Source organism: Centruroides vittatus, unplaced genomic scaffold (assembly GCF_030686945.1).
Source record: "Centruroides vittatus isolate TY-2023 unplaced genomic scaffold, ASM3068694v2 scaffold_1167, whole genome shotgun sequence".
Taxonomy (NCBI): Eukaryota; Metazoa; Arthropoda; class Arachnida; order Scorpiones; family Buthidae; genus Centruroides; species Centruroides vittatus.
Genome location: NW_027122671.1, coordinates 2,008,397 through 2,033,988, shown reverse-complemented (window position 1 = coordinate 2,033,988; position 25,592 = coordinate 2,008,397). Strand labels below are relative to the sequence as shown.

Below are 25,592 nucleotides of genomic sequence, written 5' to 3'. Positions count from 1 at the left end.
CTTTGAAGGTCCGATTGGTTACTAACTCTTGGCAAAGAAAAACAATAATTTTCAAATATTCGATGCAAAAAGTGTACATTAGAGGTCGTTCATTAATTACTTATACAGTTTTTTTTAATCTACTTTTGACCTTTTTCCCTTTAATTACGTGTACTGTACAATAGTTCGTGGACATCCCTGACATGGAAGAAATGACTTTAAACGTTCTGCAAATATTTTCTAACGAATAGTTTATTCACATGACTAGCAAGTAGGCTTATAAGAACGAATTCGTTTGCCATTAATACCACTAAAAATTCACGTAAACAATGCCTCGACTCTCTCTCCACCGTGTACAATAATGCCCTTTTTGCCTCCCTATTTAAAACGTACACGTAATTAATGGGTGATATGTATGGATGGATATGTATGTTAATATATATATAACTCTTTGAGGCCCTATAAATAATTTATGTACTCACTAAGGCTGGTGGCACTCGCTCCTCTATTGATGATCATCGTATTATAATTAAAATAAAATTGATTTTAAATAATAATAAAAATATAATTTTATAGAAATCAAGCTTAACAGATGGCTGTAATTCTTTTACATAACAGAAAAACATTTCGAAATAAATTCGATTAAATTAAAAGATAAAAATATTGTAATGAATCCAAAAAGTTAGATATTGTAGAAAATCGGATTAGACCATACAAAACATCTCTTACTCCACATCAATATTCTAAAGGGCGGAAAGCAAACAAAATACAAACTGTGAAATAATATTTACATTTTGTGGAGCCTCCGTTGGAGACAAACCATTCTGGTTGCAATCTCCGGATCTAAATTATTTAGAAAAAATTAAGAGAGCAAAAACGAATGTTTATAATAACATCTGCTTTCGGGAAAAGGTGGCTAATTATCTATTCCAGTCACGATTGTTTCATTTGTATATCTTTACATAGAATCTGTTGAACGTGAACGGGATTTGCATGATATTCGTGACTATCTCTTAGAAGTCAATGGTCACCGAGTTGATTCAAATTTTCTTTATTGTGCAGCAAACACGAAATAGGATGATTGTATTGCTTATGTTCAGTGAAAAAAAAAAAGGTTTATTTATTTTTTTCCAAAATCTACTTCGAGTTACTTTAAAAGTTGACGAGTGCTTTCTTACAGTAAACAACTATTGTCTACTAGATCACGTGCGGGTATTGTTTAACAATATGCGTATGCAAACCTATCCCTTTTTGTTTATCTTTAGTACAGATTAGCATCGCATTTTTTTCTAAGTTTGTTTACAGCGATTTATTATTATATTTTCAGAAACTATTCTTAATAAAATTGTGTTTTATTATATTTATATTACTAATTGTAATTGCTTTGTATTAATAATGTTTAAATAAGAAAAAAGTAATTAATAAAAAAATTAATTTTAAAACATTATTAATTAATTTAATGTGCAATCAGCCACCTGTCATAATTAAAAGTGTCAATAAAAACAAGAATTAAATGTCGAATTTTTATAAGAAAGTAGTTGATAGGAAATGGCTTGTGATAAAGAAGTATTTGTAAACTGAATTACATTTAAAGAGCTGTTTAAATTAAGGAAGTATTAACTCAATAAATTAGATGCAATAAACAATTTTCCAAGTGATAATTACTGAGAATTATTTAGCGTAATCGATCAGAGAATATATTGTATATAAAATTTAACTGGGAAACGTTATATTTTGCAGATGTTTCGACCTTATTATATTCAGCGTTTGCACATTTAAATATTTATGGAACAGAATTACCTGTTTCCTCACTGACCCGATCTATTTATATTTAAATTAGCTCTCATCCGATTCACTAAACATCGCACAATTAGGTAACTTAATAATGTGCAACACAATTTAAGAAATTAATAAAATGCTGTAATATGTCGAAGGTATTATTATAAAGAAAAAAAAATTTTTAATCGATTGAAGACTAAAAATAGAAAAAAAAATATCTTTCATAATTAAGAATATTCAACGATCTTATTTAAAATATGGAAGAGAAACGTAGAAGATCAGAAATTTTTAAGAATGACACCATCGAAGCGCAATATAAATTAATTATACTTGCGAGTCATAAGTTAATATTTATATTTATAAATGCAAGTAAAACATTTTAAAAGTAAAGAAAAACCACTTCGTAATATCACACAAAATTTAATTATTTAAAATAAACTAACTGAGCTATAAATTAATTCCTATCCTTCATTTACTATTTAAAAATTCTCAATTAACTTATTTAAATATTAATTTATTAACTTTAATTTGCATCAAATAATTTCCATAAATATATTATTATACTATATTATGCATTATATAATAATATAGAATATTAATACTTTATGTATTTTATCAAATAAATTAGAATAATAAGATTATTCTCGTAGAGTTAAACTGATTTGGAATGATGTTGATTTCCCTCAGAGACTGATAACCTGTTATGAAATTTTATAAAAGGTTTTTTTTGTGTTTAATATTAAAATTTGGCAAACAAAATTACCTACGGATAAACACAATTTTAATTCTTTATTAAAATATTGTAATAAATTATTTAATCACTTATTTAATATTATGAAAGGAAATGTTAAATTTTTATGAATAATCTAATGTAATAAAAATTGATCTAAAGACTTGACGTCATTTTAAAAAAGCATTCACGGCCAAATGAATAGTTAAATTACAAAATGAGAATTAAATCAATAAATTATTATTAAATTTTTATTTAAATTTCGTTTATATTGATTTTTCTACAAGAATCGAAATTATAGATAATTGTCATTTCATTCATTACTTACCGCCGCCATTTTGAAAAACAATATTAAGTCGTAACGATGTTTCATTTTCATTACAAGATACATTACATCGTAATACTCAACAATAATTTTCCAAAAATCGTTAAATCATTATTTTAATTGTTAAATAAATATAATAATTTAAGGAATAATCCGAAAAAAAAGACGAAGCGTAAGTCAAATATCTTCATTAGCAATCTTAAAGTAATTGTTTGCGTTATCTTATCGGATAGTATTTAAGATAAAAAGTCCCGTTTTATGGATTTACACTTAGGAATTTACTTAATCCAAAAATTTTAGCGAAACAATCTGAATCACGAAGTAATGAAGGGTGTGGTTCGTTCTGATATTGTTAAATATCTTCAATAATTGCCGTATTGTCTTCCATATTTAAAAATTGCAGAACCATAAAATAACAATTACTTTTAAATATTTTCTCTACAATTTTATAATTTACGTTATAACAATAATTATTTATGAATTTCTAATTAACAGCATCATAAATTTGATTTATTCTGAATTATAATCGAAATCTTTTTTAAAAAATATTCTTCCTGCCTCTTTTTCTTATTTAAATAATTTTGAAGAAATTAGCGTAATTACTCGGAACATTTTTATTGCTAAGAGTTGCGCCTTTCTCTAATGTATCTAATCGAAAGCATAGAAAGTTATAAGAAAAGAGTGGCCGAAATTAAAATCACACTTATGTTACATTAAAGTTTTATAAATAATTTGAATATTTTGTAATATTTTTAAACAATTCCAGCGAGTTTTATAAATCGGAAGAACGTAATTTTCCTACTTCAATTTTATAAAAGATAAGAACGAATTACACAATTTTTGCCATTAATCTGATAATATTTGGGAAAAGAGAAAGTATATAATTTCATGACTAGTTTAATCAATATGTGATACACGAATTAAGATCAACCAGATAAATATAAGGTTCTTCTAATTTTAAAATGGAGTTAAAGCGTAATAACTGCTTATATAGGAAGAACAAATTACACAAAAATTCACTAAATTTAATCTTTTTTTTCAATTATTAAACATTGATACAGTCCACGTTACTTACTTATACATTGATGTAACTGTATAGGCTATGCTAACTTTAAATGTATATATTTACTATTTTTAATTGTATTTAAGATTTTATCTAATGAGAATTAGAAACATTTTCAATTGAAATACACTTGTCATTAATTAGATGAGGAAATTCTAAACTCCAGTTGCAATCTAATGTTTAGTTAAATTATAAGACATTCATCCTTAGATTTAATCACAGTTTTATAATTTAATAAAGTCATCTTTAAAATTAATTATTAATTTTATAATAATATTCTAACGCTAGCTGTATATGTATATATATAAGTTATATTTTAAAATTATTTTTTTATCCAGGATTTTTTTCTAAAAGAAAAAAAAAATGATGATAAATTCGACATCACACATTTTCGTAGTTTTAACGATTTTACATCTAAAGATATCAAAATATTTTTAAACTGGCGAATTTATTCTTAACTTAAATCGCTGTAATAAAAAATAAGAAAATAAATTATATTAACAGAAAATTTTTACCAAGTAAAGTTTCGATTTATTTTCTCTGCCATACTTTTTATTCCATTATCTTATAGTTTTATAGCCTATTAAAATGCCAAAGTGAATTTTTTACTTGTAAATTTCAAAATATAAACTGACGGACAATCAACGAAGTTTCGTAAAAATTTAATTAAATGCCACTAGCTAAATAGTTTTTAGAATTTTTTCTTGATTTGTAAATTCACTAATTAGTATAAAAGAAGAATTATACGATAATTTTAATCAAATAACTTTCTATGATAGCATATCATTGGCCTTTTTTTTAAAGCAATTCTTCGTTTATTGTAGTAGATTTTGATGTTGATAAATATTTATAAAATAATAATAGAAAAATCCATTATTATTTGAAAAACTTAACATTATTGTATTTATTTCCTAATGTCACCGTCTTGCGCGTTATTTTATTTTCCTTTCTCTCTCGTCAGTTATTTAAATTAATTTATTATGAGAAAAATTTTTTATGATATCACGTACATTAATAATTTCAATAATAACTATAGCAAATAATAGAAAAAAAATTATATTTTCACTGAGTAAACAAATAACAATAGGAAATGTTTTACGGTATTTTTAACATTAATAAAAAAGGAGGAGAACTGAAATGTTTTGTTTAGTATATCTCTTGTGTATGAATCAATTCATTGCGATTCAAAATAAACAGACAATTAAATATCCTCTGTCGGCGCGCTGAAAAATTTAATATTCTAAATTTTAAGTGAATATTTTCTTTAAAATTTATAAAATTTTCAAAATTATACATTAATAACAAGCCGTAAGAATTTCCTGAATTTTTAATAAAGAGGCTTTAATACTTTTCAATCTTCCGTAATGCATTATTAATCTAGCAGCACTATTAGATCTCAGGCGAAGTTTTATATTTATAAAGAGGAAGACACTTAATTTACGAGTTGTTTAAAACATCTCGGTTCAAATGGAGAGTTATTGTTATCATTAGACGAATCTTGCCTTGTAATATGCCGATTACAAGAGAAAGGTGGTGTTTAAACGGCTTCTGTTAACAATAGTAACTGTTTATTTAATGACTGAATATATTTCGATAAAGATTTATCACGATTGGTTGGACAGAAATAATTGTTTCCCGAAATTAACCACCGTGAAACTTTTAGAAACACAGAAATGTATCGAACGTAATGAAGTAAAAGCCAAAGAATTTCCGACGAGTCATAACAAAGGCTGTCCATAAGAGGGAAATGTCGCTTCTTGAATACATTGTAAATAATATATAAGCTAGAGTGCAACAAAAAATATTCCTAACGTCACCTTTGGTAACACATGGTAGCATAAAGAAGAAGCCAACTAGGCCTATTGGAGGAAAATATTGAAACGTCGGCACATTTTCTTTCTTCGTATATTCCATCTTCACTTTGAGCTCGAAACGAAGAGAAATCTCCAGGGAAATAGTTTCGAAAACTTGCAGAATCTGCAGCTCGGCATCTTTCATGCCATGCCGCAAGTAGCTAAGTTTCACTAAGCATGCATTGTCTTCTATTTAGAACCATTTCGTTATTAGATGCCTCCAAGTGTACTGCCTATTGATTTTTTATGTTCCACAGTGTTTTGTATTCTACAGGTATTATACAGTACATCAAATAAATCAAAGAAGAATGAAGAGAAAATGCCAAACTATGCGCCCGGAGACAGACTGCTATCGGAATTGCGAAAGAAAACTCCACGCGAATTATACAAATTACACAAGAATGAAAATATTAAAAATTCATGCTTTGTCAGAATATAACTTGCCATTTGTGGAATAACAATGGGATAAACCGTCTAAAATCAAATATGGGAGGCTCTATCGTGATATCAATCTGTGCAAACATTATTTATTCTTTCTGGCTGCACACATCTTCAAGTGTTTTTAAACTATGTCATGGAAACACCGTGAATATATCGAATTGATTATATTCATATCTTAAAAATATACAAACAATCTTCTTCTTCGCTATAACGTGTTCTCAAAATAGTCTACATTTCAATATTAATTATAAAAATACCCCTACAACATTATCCTCAACTTTAGCTGTCAATATTAGACTAATTACGGATTAAAATAGTTTCTTCCTTTGTTGTACAGTATTGCAGAAATATTATATATATATAGCTTAATTAAAATAAATGATACAATCTAAATTAGCTAATTTAATTATTAAATAAGTCAAAATCATTTTTAAATGATTTTAAAAAGCATCAAGCAGAAAACTATACGATACTCGATATAGACTTATACACGGCTCTAGACGAGTCTATATTCTGTTATTGATTTAATTACAGATAATTAAGAGCATCCCAATTAAAGCAAGTAATGAACAAGATATTATAATTATTTTATTTTATTATTTTTAGAGCGAATGTAGCGTAACCAATTTAAATTTAATAGAGACATAAACTCACCATTCTATCGAATTTTATTTAATTTTTAGATATAAATTATATTATTAACTTACCAGATATTCCGTCATAAGTCCACCATTCTTCCCAGCTAGCTTCGCCTCCTAAATAAAACATAAATATATATAAATTTTAACAAGAAAAGAAAGATAATCTGGATAATAAATTCCAAACAAAATTATCCGTTGATGCATACTTACTAAGCGTATCAAGCATACTTTTTTTATATATTTAGGAAAATATAGAGCTTCGTTTTATCTAATTACATTATCTATGCACATAAAACTAGAAATTAGCCTATATCTACAGCAGCAATCGATATAAAGCGACTCGGCTTATACTATATACTTATATAGAAGAGAACCGACAGAGTTGGGAGAGGAAAAAAAGGAACCATTAAGACAGAATTAATCACTTAAATATTCAAGTAATTTTACTTCAAAAATAATAATTACTTTAAACATCGGTTTTTTTTTACATCCAACATTTTGAAAGGGAATAAAAATTATTAGGTGGATGACGTTATTAGAAAGATAATTTCAGAATTACAACAAACGAACTTCACTTTTTAGAAAAACTACCGTAATTAATAAGTGATTATGTTGAGACAATAAACAGTTGTATAATTAAGTAATTATGTATAATTTGTGTAAGTCAAATTAAAATTACAAATAAGTTAATCGTCGAAGAAATTAAATTGTTTCAATCAGTAGGAAAAGGGAGGTAAAAAATTAAGTTAGGGAAATTAAACTAATTAAGATATAATTTAGGTATTGTAGTTCAGACTCCGAAAAGGGCGGGTCGAATAAAGACATTAGCACTCGATTTAAAAGGTAGAAAACTGAGTCTGAAGAAATTGTTTAAAGGAAAGGAGGGGAGGGGGGAAAAAAACAGTTTTATACTATCAATTCCCGAAATTAAAATAAATAAATAAATATTTCACCACCGTACATAGACACGTGTCGTTACGATGCATATATTCTCGCTTCATACATAATACATACTATCAAATATTTTTCATTCGAGAAGTGAATACTAAAAATCCCGGAATTTAAGATAGAAAACATTTTTTATTTTTTATTTTTTCATTAAAAAAAAGCAGGATTTTTCATAAGAAAAAGTCAATAACGCATTAATTTCTCCGGTACTAAACAATTTGTCGAGATATGTGACATGCAATAAAATGCGTCAGGCATTCTGTCAGGAGAAACAGGAAAATTGAAATCCGAAGACTAAATTTATCACAAATTACAATTCCCATTTTCGTTTCACTTTGAAAATGATTTTCGGGCAAAATTCAAATTTGTTATTGAAATTAGCCAATATAGTATCTTCTGATTTTCTATTGATAACTCTTACTGCATTTCTTCGTATATTTATAGTACGGCGTAAATAGTAAATGATCTAGAACACGCTACCGGATAAATATAAATTTAAAAAATATATAAGGACGTTAAATTTTATTTTAACAATATATTACACGCCATTTTAAAAATATTCCACTATAATTTACAATATTAAATTTTGCCTGGATACAGAAAAATGATGCTCTTTTTTTTTTAAAGAATTTTTAAATAAATAATCCCGCGCAAAATGATAGCGATATCTACGTGACATGTCATTAAATGGAACTCTGTCTCTAGTAGAGAAACTAATTAGAAATGCTGAAGATAGGATCATTGAGTTAAAACTAGGTTGATAAAATGACATATCAATAAGGAAGACAGGGCAAAATTTCTGGATCGTTTCCTTACTCACTCGGTTGTGAAACACCAAGGAAATGTTTGCAGACGGTAAAAAAATTAATGCTTATACCTGATGACATTAATAGAGAAATGTGTAGGGCAGCTTGATTTTTTTTAATTATTATTAAAGATCGTTCTTACGTCTCGAATTTTTGTTTTTTTTAGTAAAAAATAATTTAATTTCATTAAAGTTGTACCCGTTTTTTCCCCCCTGTAATGTATTATTTCCGATTAAGTGTAACTACGAAAAATCGAAGTCTCCTACTGGAAATCAAAACAGATGAAAGATATAGGAAGGAAAATGTGACCGGAATTAATAACATCTTAGAGGTAACCAAATTGATCCCTCGGGGATAAAGATCTGACCACTGAATAAGATTAATACCGGCAACCTATGAAATTAACTTTTATTTATTTAACAATAAATAAAGCATTACAATATTTTGTATATTTTTGTAAAGAGAAATTTACCTTTGAAGAAGCAGCCGTAAAATATTGATTGCACCCAAATGATCTAAGAATAATCTTCATGGATGCATGATTTTAAGTAAACTCTCTTCTTTTTTTTTTAATACTCGCTAATACTTTTTTACTGGAAGATTTAGAAACTTCTCTTTATGGTATTATATTTTATTTTTATAGAAAATATTGTATTTTTGAAGAAATGGGAAGTTTTTTTGGGGATGATAAATGCGATCGTAAGCTGGAAAACGATCATTTCAAAGGTTTCATACCTGAGAAAACTATTGTTTCTTTCGTTATGAATCCATATAAGGAGAGTCTTATAAAATTATAATATATCGAAAGATTAACAGAAAATTCCCATTAATTTTGAAGATAATTGGCCATTAAACCATTATCGAATTACTTCTGCTTAATTATATCCTTAAATCTGTATTTCTACATAATTTAATAGAAAATTATTTAAGTATTCAAAGCAGCATTTCACAACATCACGTAATCAGGAATTCCAGTTATTTATTTATATTTTAAACGAAAATTTTATTTTTCGGGGTTCGCATAACATTCAAAACAAACTTTAGAATAACAGTTTATACGTTAAAAATATAATTAGAGAAGGCAAAAATACAAATTAGCAATAATATACACACGCAGGCCTATGAATATACAATGAATCGGCCTCATATTTTTTAATGATTTTACAATATTTTACGTTTATTAAAATTATTTATTTTTGAAGCACGACTTGCAGATAATGATTATAAAGAAAATACATAGATGCAAAGCTTACAATAAAAAACAGATGATGATTCTTAGAGCAAAAATTCTCATCTTAATGTTTTGTCAATAGCGAACGAAGGAGAGCAACGGTATGTGGCAGATTGCAACGGTTCCATGCTGGAATTGCCATAATTTTAATCGCAGATCATTTAAATATGAGTGGTGTAGAGGGTGAATTATTTATAACCCGCGTACTGTACATCTTGTAAACTTTACAATAGAGTACTAGTGGTACGGCCGCAAATTACTCCACGAAGAATTATTGCAGCTGCAGTAATTGCAAATAATCAATTGTGGCTCCCAGTAATTGAGAAAGTTTATTAGTAAAATTCCACGAAAAAAAGTGCTTTCGACCTTAGCCAAAGAACAAATAAAAGGATCGGATTCATTAAATTTATCTATTTTTCTCTCCCTTTCTGAAGAGTTTACACTCTTTTAAAAATTAATCTTATTTGTTTTGATAAACTATAATCTACGAAATTTTTCATTATGAACCTACCATTTTTGTTGCAAGATGACAAACGCTTTTATTTAATTTCGCAGAATCTTGGCAATGTTTCACAATTATCGGATCCAAGCAATATTTTCGGTTTATCTTTTAGCTTTGCCTTTGTTTATTTGTGGATTTGAAACCTCGACGTCAATCAGCCATTTTTCTTTTATAAAAGTAAATTTACTCGGTTTACTCTAAATTATAGTGCTTGTCTCTCTCTCTCAATCTTATCCAAAACGAGAAACTGCGGAAAATCTTCTCTTGTAAGCAATTGATTTCTAATGATAAACAATTTCTGTCTGGCTTCTTAATACATAATATACTTTTATATTACGTTTTAATGATTAATTCCAAGTGAAAGAGCCTAACTATGCCTACATATATAATTTTGGCATCCAGTAATTGAATAATTGATTAGACACAAACGTCAAACTTTGGAGAGAGTTTACGTTTATATCAAATTATTCAATATAAATATAAATTATCTCCAAATTTTTACGTTCACGTATAATATATATAAACATTTACTCTCGAGATTTAATTATATATAAAAAGGAAAAAAAAACTTAACGATTTATCTAAGCAACAATACATTATTTGATGTTTGTTAAGAGAATGAGATTTATTGTGTTATTATTATTATTTTTTCTTTACATTAATAGTAAGTGGGTTATTAATTTAAGTATGAACATAAATAAAGCGTATTTTTTACTAAAATAGATTTAAATATTTATATAAATTATTATATATTTAATGGAAAAAATGTTCTTGGCTAATAAATAACACAGTTTATTAAAACTTACTTTTAAAGTATTTAAAATAATAATAATAATAATAATAATATATAACCAGTGTAATTTAATTACTTAACTAAACCGATCAAATTTAAATATTTCCTACGATTAACCATCGAATATAATTAAAGTATTAAGATAATTCGCTGATGCAAAACCTTTATAAGTGCATCCAGTGCATAAATTAACTGCTTTTAATTAATGATAAGTAATTCATTAAACAAGTTTCATGCACGGTTGTTTTCTTTGAAAAGAGAAGGGTTTAACTTTTGGTTTTGAGGATCAGAAAGTTGGATTTAATCATCATTGAAGAGAAATGTTAGAAAAACCTCAAATTCTCGGAGAAAAGAAAGGGAAAAAAAGTTCGACCACAGGATAAATGCGACCGAAAAGTTCTATAAGAAGAGAAAAGCTGACGAGGTCATTCCGCACTTTAACAGACAATCCCAGAACAGGGAAGAGAAGTCTCCAAGCCGATCAGAAAATCTCGAAAACCACCTGAGACACAGCTGCAGATATTTCTCAAGGTAGCTCTTTAGTCGAAAACCAACTAAAGACATCTTTAAGATCTCTGTTGATGAGATAGACACCATCAACTTTGACTTATTCTTTTATTTTTTTATTTTTTCCTCTCTTTCTCTCTCTCTCTCGAATTGAAAAATGGTGGAAAATAAGAATTGTGCCCGAATAGTTCTTCCAATAACGAAAAATGTATAAATATATATGGGCCATGTAGTGAAATGACTACAATTTCAATTTTTTAGAACTTTATAAAACATATTACTGTACAACATATTTACGATAAAATAATGACACTATTAAATATGATGGATCTAAATATTTTCGAAATGAGAAAAACACAAGTCGAGAGAGAGAGAAAAACTCATAACTTGATAAAAATGGCGAATAGTAAATCTTCCACGTTTATGTGCTCCGAATTGTTACTATAATAGCACGCTAAGTCGCTACGAAATAATTTGGACATGTCACGTGATGTAAACCTTAGAAAAACCCAACTAAATAAATACGAATGAGAGAGTAAAATAAATAATATATACCAAATTTAATTCTGGTGCGACATTTATTCGATTTTAAGAACCGAAATCATTTTTGTCGTCTTTTTTTTTTTTGTCATATCCGCTGTCAAGTTATCAAATGTTTATTTTTTAGAATGTATTTTTTTTTTATCCGTTTAATCTTATCGCAATCATAAAGATAATTTTAAAATAAAATTTTAAATGCAATTTACATAATAAATTTGAAAACTTTTCTGCTTTAAAAAAGGTTAGATCAAATTATGGTGTGTGTCTTTTTTTTTTTCATTTCTCCACAAGACGATAAGAAACTGCACACGACAGACGATGAATATATAGATGAGATGATCTATTTTTAGATAATATATGCCAAAATGATGTTTACTTATATATTTTTTTCTTCTTCATCTTTGATAAATTGTGCCCGAGGGTAGTATTTTTTACAAAGGTGAAATTCGGAAAGGGGAAGAGAAAAGATATTCCGATCTCGTTTACTATCAGGATTAATGCTTCTCTTAATTCTGGTTATTTGATACAACATATTTTCTAGAACACAATTCTCCAAATTTAAATCAAACTGCTATTGATTAACCAAAAAGAATATGCATAAAACTGTAATGAACATTATTCAAAAATGCAATAACCTTGTTACTATCTTCTCTAAGTATAAAATCTTTGAATATTTTATATATATATTTTCTCTTTCTTAAGAGGAAGGAAAAAAAATTGATGAAAAGTAATATTTTCTATATAAATTTAAGTATAAAAACGGAGTATTTAATCACTTTTTAAGTCACAAATTCAATATTTAATTATGCATGCTTTAAAACATTTATTCGATTTAAATTTTTGGAAGCCACGACTTTCTTTTCTTCCCTTTTTTTTTATTTTTTAATGTATTTATTTTCGAATTGAAATATAAACGGAGTTTGTTTAAGTAATATTCTATTTACTGTAAGGAAAGATGCTTTCATTTCTTTTATTTTTTATTTTTTTTCCTCGGTATACACTAACAATTTTAAGAGAATTGCACGCTAAGACTTAATCTTTTATCTTTAATCCAGATGAGAATTTCGTCTTTTATAAACAATAAAAGAGATGTGTTTACGAAAATAGTTTAAAGTAAAAAAAAAAAAAGAGGAAAGAAAGATAAGATCGTGGCTCAACCGAGTAAAACTTTTAAACTAAAATAAAAGATTAAATCAAGAAGAAAATAAAAGGAAATGTAAAGTATTCTCTTAATAGACTAGAAAAATATTCAAGCAAATAAAAAGAAAGTGAAATTTATCTTGGCTCAATGTCGGTTTAATTGATTAAAGGTGAAACGGCTCATAAAATAAGCTAGTAAAAAACTGTTAAACTTCTTATATATATATATGTTATCTGTAAAGAGGTTTGTCTTAAGAGAGCCTTTTATGAGCCAAACACTTTATCATTAAGTTTCCATAACCGCAAAGTTATTCTTCTTCGGAAACAGTTCTTTTCTAACAGTTTTTATGATGAATAGCTCAACATGACAGTGACATTCTGAAACAATATCTTCTTCTGAATGAGATGTTATAAGGCTATACGACGGCATCAAACGGCGATCTGAAAGAGCAAAGAAATGAGAGAAAGGCTCGACAATTTTTCTTCCATTTTCCCATCTTTCTTTCCTTTTCTCTCTTTCCCTCTCTTTCCAAAAACCTTTCCTTTTTTTTTTTTTTTTGTTTTGAACAAAAAGTTGGCTTAGGAAATATAAAAAATTCAGAATCGTTGACATCACTTTAAAAATCGTTCCTTTGAAAATTTACTTCACTTACTGAAATTTTCAAACTTCGATTTTTTTTTCCTTTTTTCTTCGATAATAAGCGAGATGTTCGATTTTAAAAATTATAATTATACTTACTCTTAATGACAAAAATCATTTTTAATTAAAATATGTTTAAAATACTTTTCAAAAATCCCTTTTTAAGTGGAATAAAATAAAAGTTTTTTTCGCATTTTTCCATATAATTTTTTTTTTTTAATGAATATCACACAGTTTCTATCGCAATTTTTTAAAATAAAATTTCTTTATTTAAATTTAAGAAAATTGTTTAAATAAAGAAAGGTGTCATTAATGAAAATAGCTGCTCGGGTTAAAATTATATTATCGAGTGGATGCGAAAATTTGGTTAATTGTATCGATTTTCTTTTGTTTTGAAATTCCGATTTTTTTAATATTATTATTATTATTATTATTTTGTGTTTTTTTTTTATTTAGAAAAAAAATTTTAAGCTGAAATATCAGTTAATACTCATTAATAATGCATGAAACTCTGGCAAAACGTAAATTTATATATTAAACAAATGCGATAAGTTAAACAATTTAGGCAACTAGTTTGAAGATAGACAAGCGGACGGCCATCTTGCAGCCGCGGCATTTTCTGTGTTTAAACGATGCAACGGTTAGAAACAAAATGGGTGATTTTCCGATTGGATAGAGTGATTTCTAGTAATTATAATTTCGTTAATACATTTATAATAAATTACTGGATAAGTTAACCAAACTTAAACCATAATCGAAATGGAACCGTCACTGGTTGACCGAAGCATGATGGGAAATCGATATGTAATGATCAATGATTAGCCTCCGCTCTAAATGGAAACTTTAATATCGCGATAGCTAAGATTTATTATTAAACTTGTAACGTTTAGGATACAAAACTCAGGTATTTTATCTTCCTAACATTATTATTAAGTGTTTATTGATATATGGACATAATTTGATAAATGGTCCACCGTTTGATATATAGTTCGTAATCTCGGATTATTCGAGCTTCTCCCTTTAATCTTAAAAGAATTTATCCGACGGAGTGTAGCTTTTAAAATTATTTGAATAGCAAACAGATCAAAAATTTTATGGCCGGCCATCTAAAACAATCTTTAATGGTTCGACCTACATTTCGGAGCATTACAACCGAGAAAATAGTGGCCAAAGACTTCGGTAATGCCCCCTTTCAGTTTCCGTTTGTAAACGTTGGAAACAAAGTGCTAAACAGAACTGTTTTGCAATTCCAACGATGCTCAAACCCTCCCAACATGGCGGACGATGGATAGTCCGCCCCCGAGCGACGCATTCTTCCATGCAAATGATTACAGAATAGAATCTCCGTTGCACAATGAACACGAAACGGGCGGTCCTTTGTTACTGGGACCCCTGTTGTGTTACACGAGTGTCTTAAGAAAACTTAAGAAATGGCAAAAGAATTCATTCCGTCCCTATTTCTACTTTCATTCGTCAAAAGATTTTCAAAATTGTTCTACTTGAACTCCGAGGTCGCGGTTTTAATAAATCTATTTTCATTTGTATTTTCTTTTCGAACCGATATCGGTACAAGATGATATTTTATATTTATACAATTCTTTTATCCCAAAGTAATTCAAAGGAACGCTCCCAAAAGAAACTAACAATTTAGATTCCGATAAGAAAAGAATAAGGAAAGATATTCGTGCTGGCTGTAATTTGATGGCGAAAATTCAAAGGAAAGCCAACACAAACCGAATATGCCATTTGTGTCTCTTTTCACTTTTTCTCCACTCCAGCTTCCACTAGATCATGTGTTGCTTATTACAATTCCAATGCAAAATTACTTACTTATAAGAATAAAAATATATATTTTCTCAAATTAGTTTTGTATTGCCGCCACGTATAAATCGAATATAACAATATTTTTTCCTCTCTCTCTCTCTCTCTTTTTTAATCAATGCTTCTTTACGCTTTGTGAGCACTAAGCGAAGAATAATTAGGAGAAGCATAGCGAAATCCGCCATCTGATTCTAATCCGGATCGTTCTTGGATGAACGGGAGTCAACACCGCTTGACTGTTACTCTATTGTTTTGCAACAAAACTGAATTAATGATTCTCACGTAATTAATATTGTAGCCATAAAAACTATAAAAATCTTACATTTAATTCAGTAATTAATATTTTAAAAAAAACGTATAAAACAATTAGAGGTTCTTTTGAAGATGATCTACGGACTTCGGTGATGAGTTTGTACTGTACAGTACAGTACATCGAGACGTTATTATTTTATGATGAAAAAAAAAATGTTTATTTTTCTAAAGCGACTGAAAACTAATATTATTTTTCCTTACTCTTGTACAAACAAGTATAAAAATTTTTAGTTGATTATACGATTTCACTTCCAAAAATATTGTTTATGCTTATGAAATATATATTTTCCAATAACAGAAGAAAATCGCCGTGTTTTTTTGCTATTTATTTTAAAAATGTCTCGATTATTTCTCAATATTTTTACTCTTATAGGTTATTTTTTGTTAAAAATTTTATGAGAATAAATTGTGAATATATGAAAGATTTAAATTTTTATTTTTATATAAATGATTTGTATACAAACCTGGTGAAGTGAGACCCACGTAAGGATTCGTAAACATAATGATGGCATCGCATAATGACCGAAATAACGTCTTTGTTATAAGTAAAAATATTCAATAAAAATCGGAAATTAAAAGGACAAAAATAAATTTCCGTTATAAAGAAAATAAACCGCAAATATGGATTTTTTTTTTGAAAGAAGTAAAAATGATTTTGTAAGAACGAAGATTTTACAGAGATTTTGTAATATTAATCGAAGAAGAAACTCGAAAGGACGATAAGGCGCTTTTATTCTAACTTCCGAACTTTAAAAGACTGACACAAAGAAAGATCTTATCTGTTGTGACTGTATTAAACGTCACTCTTGATATCTGTTTTCATTTATATATACATTTATTTCTCCGAGGGAGTCGAATATTGCGACGAGTCATAGTGCGCCTCTTCTATTAATAAAACTTTACGCCCGACATAATTCCGTTGTAGTCGAATGATATTTTGGCAGATAATGTCAAGAAATCTTTATTGGCCATTGTAAAAGTTGCATAAGTCGTATAAGTTTATAACGAACCATTAGAGTCGATTCGAAACTGTATATTTACGGTAGACGACAAGGACCGAGAGCATTTTAATTTCCCATTATCAGCTTGAAAAGTAACATTTTTCTAAAAATGAGCCTGCACTAACTGTAAACATTTTTATTTCGGGCATGGTCGTAAAGGATTGCGCTTTTAATAGATTTTATGCAAGCTTAATGGAAAACGAAATCAATTATTTCTGTCGGACGTGTCTATGAGACGGGAAGCGAAAAGAAAAACGAAATTATTGCGGCCAAACGAAGGAGAAAGATGATTTTATTCCCATAGTAAACACAAGTTGGATCGGTACAACTGTGACAGTAAGTGTGACTAGCGGATGTCTCCCCGCGGACTTAACCGACAAATTACTGAGTGGCTCGAGAGATTTGCTCCACAGAGAAATGGGACAATCTGTCTCACGACAGAACGTCTCTGATGGCTGCAACACGACCTACTGTCAGCATTGCCTGAGAGAGGATACGCCGACTAAGCCTGCTTTATGCAACCTGGGAACTTGCAGATGTGCGAGGTGTCTGCCGAAAACATCCAACAAATCAGCTAGTTGCACCTTCGTCTCGCAAATCACTCGCCATTCCTTTACAAATGCCACGCACGTCCATTGTTAAAACTGAATTATTATACACCGCCAAGCATCTAAAATACAAAACGCAAAATTTGAAACTGAATTTTAAACCACGTTCGAGTACAGAATTACGTTTTACAACGGAAAAATATAAAGCTTGTATCCTATATTCCTTTAAGGCTAATTCGAATATTTTACTTAAATTGGTAATAAACTAAGAAAGGTGCACTCACGTGTTTAGGCCGCATACGTTGATTGGCTCTATTAATATATTTTTTAATTGCTTAAACTACAGGTGACAAAAGTTGACATTGTATAAGATGATGCACTCGAGCGTAACTCAAATAATTGAATTAATTAAAACTATATCCTTACATAAAACAATGTTATTTTCGTTCTAACTTTAGATAATTATAAAATAAACGAATTATCAACCTTATAATTCTCTTCTTTTGTATTGCAAAATTCTTAAATCCATTAAAAGTGCCAAATAATTAAACAATTATATATAATGGAGCCAAGTATTACGTAAAATCACAGAAAATTTGAGTAATAAATATGTTTTATTATTTATCGTTACAGTAATAATTTAGGATTATTATTAAGATTAATATCCACTTGTCTTTATACAAGATAATAAAGATAAATCAATTTAGTCGAGATAATTATAAAGTCTATTATTAGATATAATCTGCCGAATGATTATGAGTATATTATATTAAATGTCATAGAATAACAATAATAAATAGACTCACTGCCGAGGTAGAATCGGTAAATGAACACGATTTAACTTAAGAATTACAAATCTTAAATTGAATATTTGTGCAAATGAATTTCTTTTCTATCGTAAATATTAAATACCGCGTTAAAAGCCAATTTTTTGTAGAGAGAATCGAGAAAGGTTTTAACGAATTCTACTCAAATCGGCAAGGTCAAAGTTTGGAATTTCGTGACTTCACCGTGTTTGTTTTTAGTTTTAAACATCGAAGAACTGATGAGGCGAACACGCGAAGATAGAAAATTGTTTCTACAGAATTTTTAATAGAGAAAGGGTGAGTAAAAATTCTACATTTTTTAATTGGTTTTTTAAAAATAAAAACTACGATTTATTTCTAGAATCGATTTCGATTACAGGGAAGGAAAGGAAAACTTCGTTAATTGATTTATCCTGTCATTTGATTCGCGCGATTACAGAACTAGAATAGGTTTATAAGCGGGTTCACCTTTTAGACTCACAGATGACCCAAAGCAGAAATTGGAGTGATTGTGTTAACGTCTCCAATCACCGTTTGGGTTCTACTTTGGAGTTTGAAAGTTCTTTAGTCGATCGAAACCACTTAGTCACTTGTGACAGAGTCGTCAAATCCGTCCAAGTAGCCTTTTAAGTTTACAATGTCGAGCTTTAACTATTGCGGAATTTTCGTTCCCCGTGAGAAAAGTTATTAATGACGACCTATTCTTTTTTGACAAATGATATCTCGCCTATCTTTTCTCTCTTCCATATTGGAATATTATATTTAGCCTTCGTTTAAGTATCGAATTTTTATTTTATTTTTCTCCCGTAAAGATTTTTTTTTTTTTTTTTTGTCAAAAGACGTTTCCCGCATCCGAGATCGATCCTATATGAAATTGTACCGTGGGGTACTTCGATAACGATAATCAAATCTCTTAGTTTAATCATTTGATAGCAGAATTTATGAATAGAGAAGATAGGAAGAGAATATACTATCCATTGAATGGTTTTTATCAAAAGACGCTTGTGTATTACTATAATAGTCTACGAAGAACTTTTCTGTCAAGTGGAAAGCGATTGTTACTGTTATAGGTTCGACTAGCCCTATTCCGACTGGAAATATTTATGAAATATTGATTTCGAGTACTTCCCAAAGGAGAGAAAAAAAATTTAATATACGTGAGCACTCTAAATTCTATCGAAAATCTGCAACATAAACCCGGCCTCGTAACTATATTTTGCCGGTTGTCACCTAAATGTGCAAAGTTTATGTGCAATGGTAAATGCATCGGCGATTAAATATTATAAACGTAGATAAATTAAAATAAAAAGAGGGATGAAGCTATTTAACTATCGCATTCTTTACGATGATTGGTAATAAATGACATTGGAAGCAATAGGAGTGACTGTCGGGTCGTTAATCAAAGTGGCACGATATTCTTTTCTTTTCGCCAACAGTTCAAAAACAATTACGAGTTTGAAACCTCTTTGAATCATTTACGTGGATCCTCGACAGGTGAAGAGTGTTATCGCGAGATACCGAGCCATCAATCGCCGCGCGATGAACGTCGTAACTACTCATCAATCCCTCAAAGGAGAGGTCATTGAATTCCTAATCGCTTCCTAGAAGAAAATTTATAAAAATTGCAAGCAAAAGATAAACATTTGCACGAAACGACATTAAAGTTTTCGTAATTCCTCTCGTTAATCTTTTTAGTCACTTCTTTACCGATCTTTTTATTCTTGAGCAGCGGTCTCTTATGGAAAGGGGGAAAAGAAAGGTCGATAGAAAGCGTTTCGGAGGGTTTCGTCGAAGATTTAAAATTAAATCCCTCGCTCGATTTTAGAAAAGTGAAGGCTGTCGACCTATTTTACCGGGAACGGCTCTGGTATTTTTTGACGGGTCGAAAACGATAACTGATATCGCACCGACAGGCGCGACGTGTCCAAGAAATGGTGAAGCGATACTCCGTGTGGAGTGGTGTCGACGGAATACAGCATAATGTGAAGAATGTATGAAAGCAACTTACCTACACAGACAAGCAGAGAGCATAGAGCGAACAGACCATAGAAAGTTTCTCGGACAGAACTGCGACGGGACCTTTCCGAATCGGACATCAGAACGGGAAAAAGAAAAATCGTCGGAAGCACTCGAAAGTCTCGGATGACAATTTGTCAGATAGGCAATCACCCGACAAGACGTATTTTTAAAAGATATATTTTAGCACTTCTTTGATGAATGGCTTCCTAAAAATGTCAAATTGGAAATTCCTCTCATCATTTTTTATTGTTCCCGTCAGAGTTCGATAGCGTTGCCGATCGGATGAGAAATACGTCGGAGCGATCGACGCCTGATGCCGTCTGCATTCGAGTTACTTCCCACCTCACCTTAACCCGTCCGGTTAACATCGATTCTGACGTCACCACCAATCGCAAACCTTCCTCGGCGCGCCTCTACCGGCCAGTTTTCCTACTTCTTTCTAGCATCCTCACAGTCTCACTTTTTCATTATCCGCAGGGATGCGCCCGTTACAGTCTCCCGCATCTATTTCATTCGGTCCAAAACATCGGCCACCGCCACTCGCTCTTATCTCTAACTGCGACCGCTCCGCAAAAACACCGGCAAAGTAACGACCACATAATTTTTAAATTCATTTTCGGACCACAAAATGGTCCGAAAATGAATTCCCCACAGAACCGCGGACATTTCTCATCCCGTTCAGAATCGGAAACAAAAGTTTCATTCTAGAGCGCACATAAATCTAAGTTGTAATCATTGTCGAATGCGCCTCCGGTACTTTTTTCGACTTTTCTTCTTAAAAAACAAAGAAATAAATCCTTCGTAACTTTGTCTACGGCGTTATCCTGGCAGATAATAAGTTATTTTCGATTAGAAAAGAAATGGGCCTATTTTCATCGACCAAAACAGATCAAAGAGAAAACGAAGTAGTAATCTAGAGTGTGATACAATAACACATAAGAAGTTAAGAAGCCAAATGAAAACCGACTTAACTCTTCTTTTTTAACGTCACTTCCGTTCGTCGATAGGAAGAAAAAACAAAACAAAAAAAAAAAGCAGAGATTCCAATTAATGGGCTGGTAGAAGTTTATATCGAACCGCGCGACTTGTTAATTTATATCTAAAACGATTGGTTTTAAAAGCTCGATTGACCCGAAGTAGTGTTTTTGTGTTAGTCGAGATTCAATTCCGGTAAATGAGGAATAAGTCGAAAAACGATCTCGCTATGACACTACGAGGAGGTCGAGAGAATAATGGTCACCTCGTGTCCTTAACAGAAGTAGTTTGGAAGTGGATCCAAACCGGTCACTTTGCAGATGGACATGACACACTATCTATTACCGGGAGGTGAGAGGAACTGCTTGTCTCCATTCTCTGTTCCGATGTCATTTGTCATAGCAGTTTGTCTCCCTCCATAGCCGAGTTTCTGATGTCTATCTCCGTCCGAACGATGTTCATTTGCGACATTCTTTTGTGAACGTGACCTACAACAAAAGTTTCAAAAAAATAAAAATAAAAAAACCGCTCGTACTTTGTCCGAAAATGAATTTTTCAAATGGTCGAGATCCGACTCCACCGAGGAAGTTTTTCGACGAAAATAAAGTTATCAATCAAAATTGTTTAAAGCTTTTAAAGTCGCATTAATTTTATTTCTTCTATTTCTGTCATATAAAAATTTGAAAGGAACCAATAACCTTCTATCGCTATTTTTCAAGCCGGTAATTTATTTCGAAAATTTATGAAACGACGTGACTAAATTGTATTTCCCTTAATGGAACGTATGTTATAAACAGAAACGAATAGGAAAAAAAATTTTTTTTTTCTGACTTTATCAAGTAAAAAAATATTTATCAAATCGACAAAAGATACAAAATCCAGAAAGCTCGACAGTATTAGTGGATTTTTACGCATAAAAACCGGTCGTATATCATCTTATCGTGTTTAATTATCACGAAAGTAGTAGTTTACTAACTCAGTTAATTCCCAAATAAACAGATTTAAAAATCAAGAAGTTTACTAGAAATCATTTGCTGCCGTAAAGGGGGAAAAAAAAGAAAAATTATGATAAATGGTAAATTTAATCTCCAAAGAATTGTTAAAATAAGATATCTTACTTTAGAGGAGAAAACAGGAAAAAGAAAAAAAAAGAAGTAAACGAATAAAGAAAAAATAGCGAAACAAGTTACGGACAGAAATAAAAAAAAAGATCAGCTATTTTGTCGAAAGATCGCGACTTCAATCATTCAAAGTCATCTCTACTTCAAAATGTCATTTTGTAAAAAATTGCTCGCGTCACCCAAAAAATTTTTGAATACTTGTGACGTCATTTTCGACATTTTTCAAATCCTGTAGAAGTCGTTCATTTCAAGAATAGTTTTTGTTATAAGATTTGTTGATCAATACGAAGCGGAGGACAGTCGGGGTAGATACACGGTTGCTTTTTGTTCATGTCTTTTTTATCGAGTATTGGTCACAGGATTGCATTTATTTTCCCCCTATCAGACATGGTTGTCCTCAAATACAACACAAAGATTATATACATCGTTTGGCACGATATTCAGTTCCACTCAAAGTTTTCATCTGAACGAAACTCGACCATCTTATTACTCCCTGTCGACCTTTTTTTCCCCTCCATCTGCTCGCTTTAGATCCACTCGGAGAAATATGTGGAGTGATAGATAACCTTTTTTCTTTATATCTGCCCTGTTTTACTTCCAATACCTACCTATTCTAAATCATATCTACTCAAACTTTTAACTTAAATAGCGAATGTATGGTCTAATCTAACATTTTTCCTTCTCTTTCGTGACTTTACTTTCTGACCAGTTTAAGCATTAGAGGGAAAAAGTAAATAAGATAAATCTATCCTCGTTGACTTGTTGGTTCGTAGAAAATGGTCGTTTTTTTTCTTCTTCTTCTTCTTCTTCTTCTTTTTCTTCTTTCCTTTTAACTCTCTGTACTTCGATCTTGTAAATACACGTTAAACCGAAGCAGATTTTAATATTTTATCAAGAAAATAAACTATATTAAGTACATAAATCTTCCGGAAATATATTTTTATAACTTTTTTAAACCGATATTTTACGGTTTTATTGAAAATTGGAATGAATGTGTAGCTTATTTACAAGTTTACGTTGCCGGAAATAAATTAAAGCATTGCCTCCAATTTCTTTAAAGTATCAAACTATTAAACTCTTACTTAAATTTTATTGAAATCTAATTTAGGAACGAGATATATTTTCGATTAAATTGTAGAAATTAACTTTGATTAAGGTCTGTAAAAATTATGTTTAAAGCAAAGTATTCATCTCTCAAGATTAAATCATTCTCTTCTATTCTCGAAGAAGTAGATTATGAGAATCCCTTCCGCAATTTTATGGAGTTACAAGAAAGAATAAGTTGATTAAACGTTTGCCATTGTTTGCATATAAGAAAGACTAAAAATAGTTTAATTACGGAGTTTGACACACATATCAATCTTATTTTGGCGTTAGACGTAAATCCTACATTAACACCTCATTTGCCAGATAAATGCATCAATAATAGTATTTGAGGATGAAAATTCGAAGACGAAACACGGCTATAAAATACAGTACAATAAAATATTTACGTTCTTAATGTTTGACTAGGGTAAAGTAACTTGTCTGTCTCTGTTCGAATATCATATATAAATTTATATTTTTATGAGTATTTTTTTTTTTTAAAGTAGAAGAGTTAAAATAAAAATAATGGACGAGAAAGTAACTTCTTTAGTTTTTAGATTCACCAGTTTGACGTCGTTTGAACAAGATGACAGAATCATCGTCTTGAACTGTCACTAGAAAAAGGAGAGAAAAAATTCCTTAGAAGGAGAAGGGAAAAACTATACAGCGAATTCTCTTCTAAAAAACATTAAGAAAAATGCGATACAAAAAGAAGTTTTGGATAGTTTTAGGTATCTGGGAGTTTTGTCAAACAATGGAAAGGCATCGGTTAAATTAAAAGTCGAATATGAAATGAGACTTTCTCTGTTAAAAAGGACAATTTAAACAAGTAAAGAGAGAGAAGTTTTATCGCTAGGAATAGCCACAAAAGACTTTGTTTTTTCAAAACAATATTTCCTACTTTTTTTTTTAATTTTTCGACAAATCTTGCAAATTCTGAAAGTAAGAAGTGAAGATGAAAATGACTCTTTTCTAGATAAGGAAGGTGGGGAATAAAATCCTTTCCCCTTCTCAGGTATCGTTGTCTGTCAAAGCTGCACTTCTTTGAGACAGATGATTCATCCAGACTTTTCTGATGTCAAATCGTGTGCTCGTCGGCCGAGACATTTTAATTAAAAGTCTTTCCAGGCAAAACCTACTTCAATTTACGACAGGGAAACAAAATGACTGCTTGCTCGTGCTTCTGTGATTAATTTAGCTCGGTTCCTTATTCGGTCCGTCCTGCTACTAACACATGCTTGTTAATCCTGTTTTCCCGCCTAACAATTCTCTACTGGAAAAGTGCATAACCCGCGGCTCCGCTTAAATAAGTTTTTCTCCATTTTCTTTCCTATGAAATATTCATTCACCCGTTTTCGTGGACAGCGACCATCCGTGTTTAAAGTGACGGATATATTATGCCTACTAAAACGTATGACAAATCGAGGAGTCCGCAGCAAAATAAATGATTTATAATATCCAGAATTTAAAAATACGAACCTAAAGGATGCTTCAAAGACAGATTATTACATTGTTGGAAGAGAAATTCAATGAGCATTCACGTAATAAATATAGACCCTGACGTATAGAATATTTCGTATTTATAAATCAATAAACCGTGTAAATATTCAGAGGTAAGTCAGAAGTAACTTTTAGTTCTTTTTCTGCCTTTCTTTTCCAGTTTTAATAATTTTATATTTAATTTTTATAAAAGAAGAAAAATCCGGTGAATTGTTTTTTACGAACATAATAAATTCTAAACAATTTTCGGGGAAAATTTTTTCATTTAATATTATCGATTACTTATAGCCGCGGTAATCCTACTGAGAAGGAATTGGCCACAACACGGGTTAGAGAAAACTTTGACCAATAAAAGAAAAAGTCTTTTTTACGATTCTTAAGAGATATATCTGTAAAGAGAGACAATATCAGACAATCTCGATCGCCATTAAGAAGATATTTCCAAACACAGCAACAGGCAATGCCCGTTTCCAGGAAAGGAAATA

General features: G+C 30.0%; 1 protein-coding gene across 3 annotated transcripts in view; it reads right to left on the bottom strand.

The window, feature by feature from the left end:
* LOC136986744 (carbonic anhydrase-related protein 10-like) overlaps positions 1-25,592 on the bottom strand; it is an 86,955-nt gene that overhangs the window by 40,768 nt on the left and 20,595 nt on the right. For 2 of the 3 annotated variants that reach the window (XM_067284350.1, XM_067284349.1), the window contains one exon: positions 6,878-6,925. In XM_067284350.1, the coding sequence (XP_067140451.1) occupies positions 6,878-6,925 (48 nt within the window). Of the gene's footprint in view, positions 1-6,877; positions 6,926-20,414; positions 20,794-25,592 lie in introns of those variants that run through there. The other variant, XM_067284351.1, reaches the window with a different exon arrangement.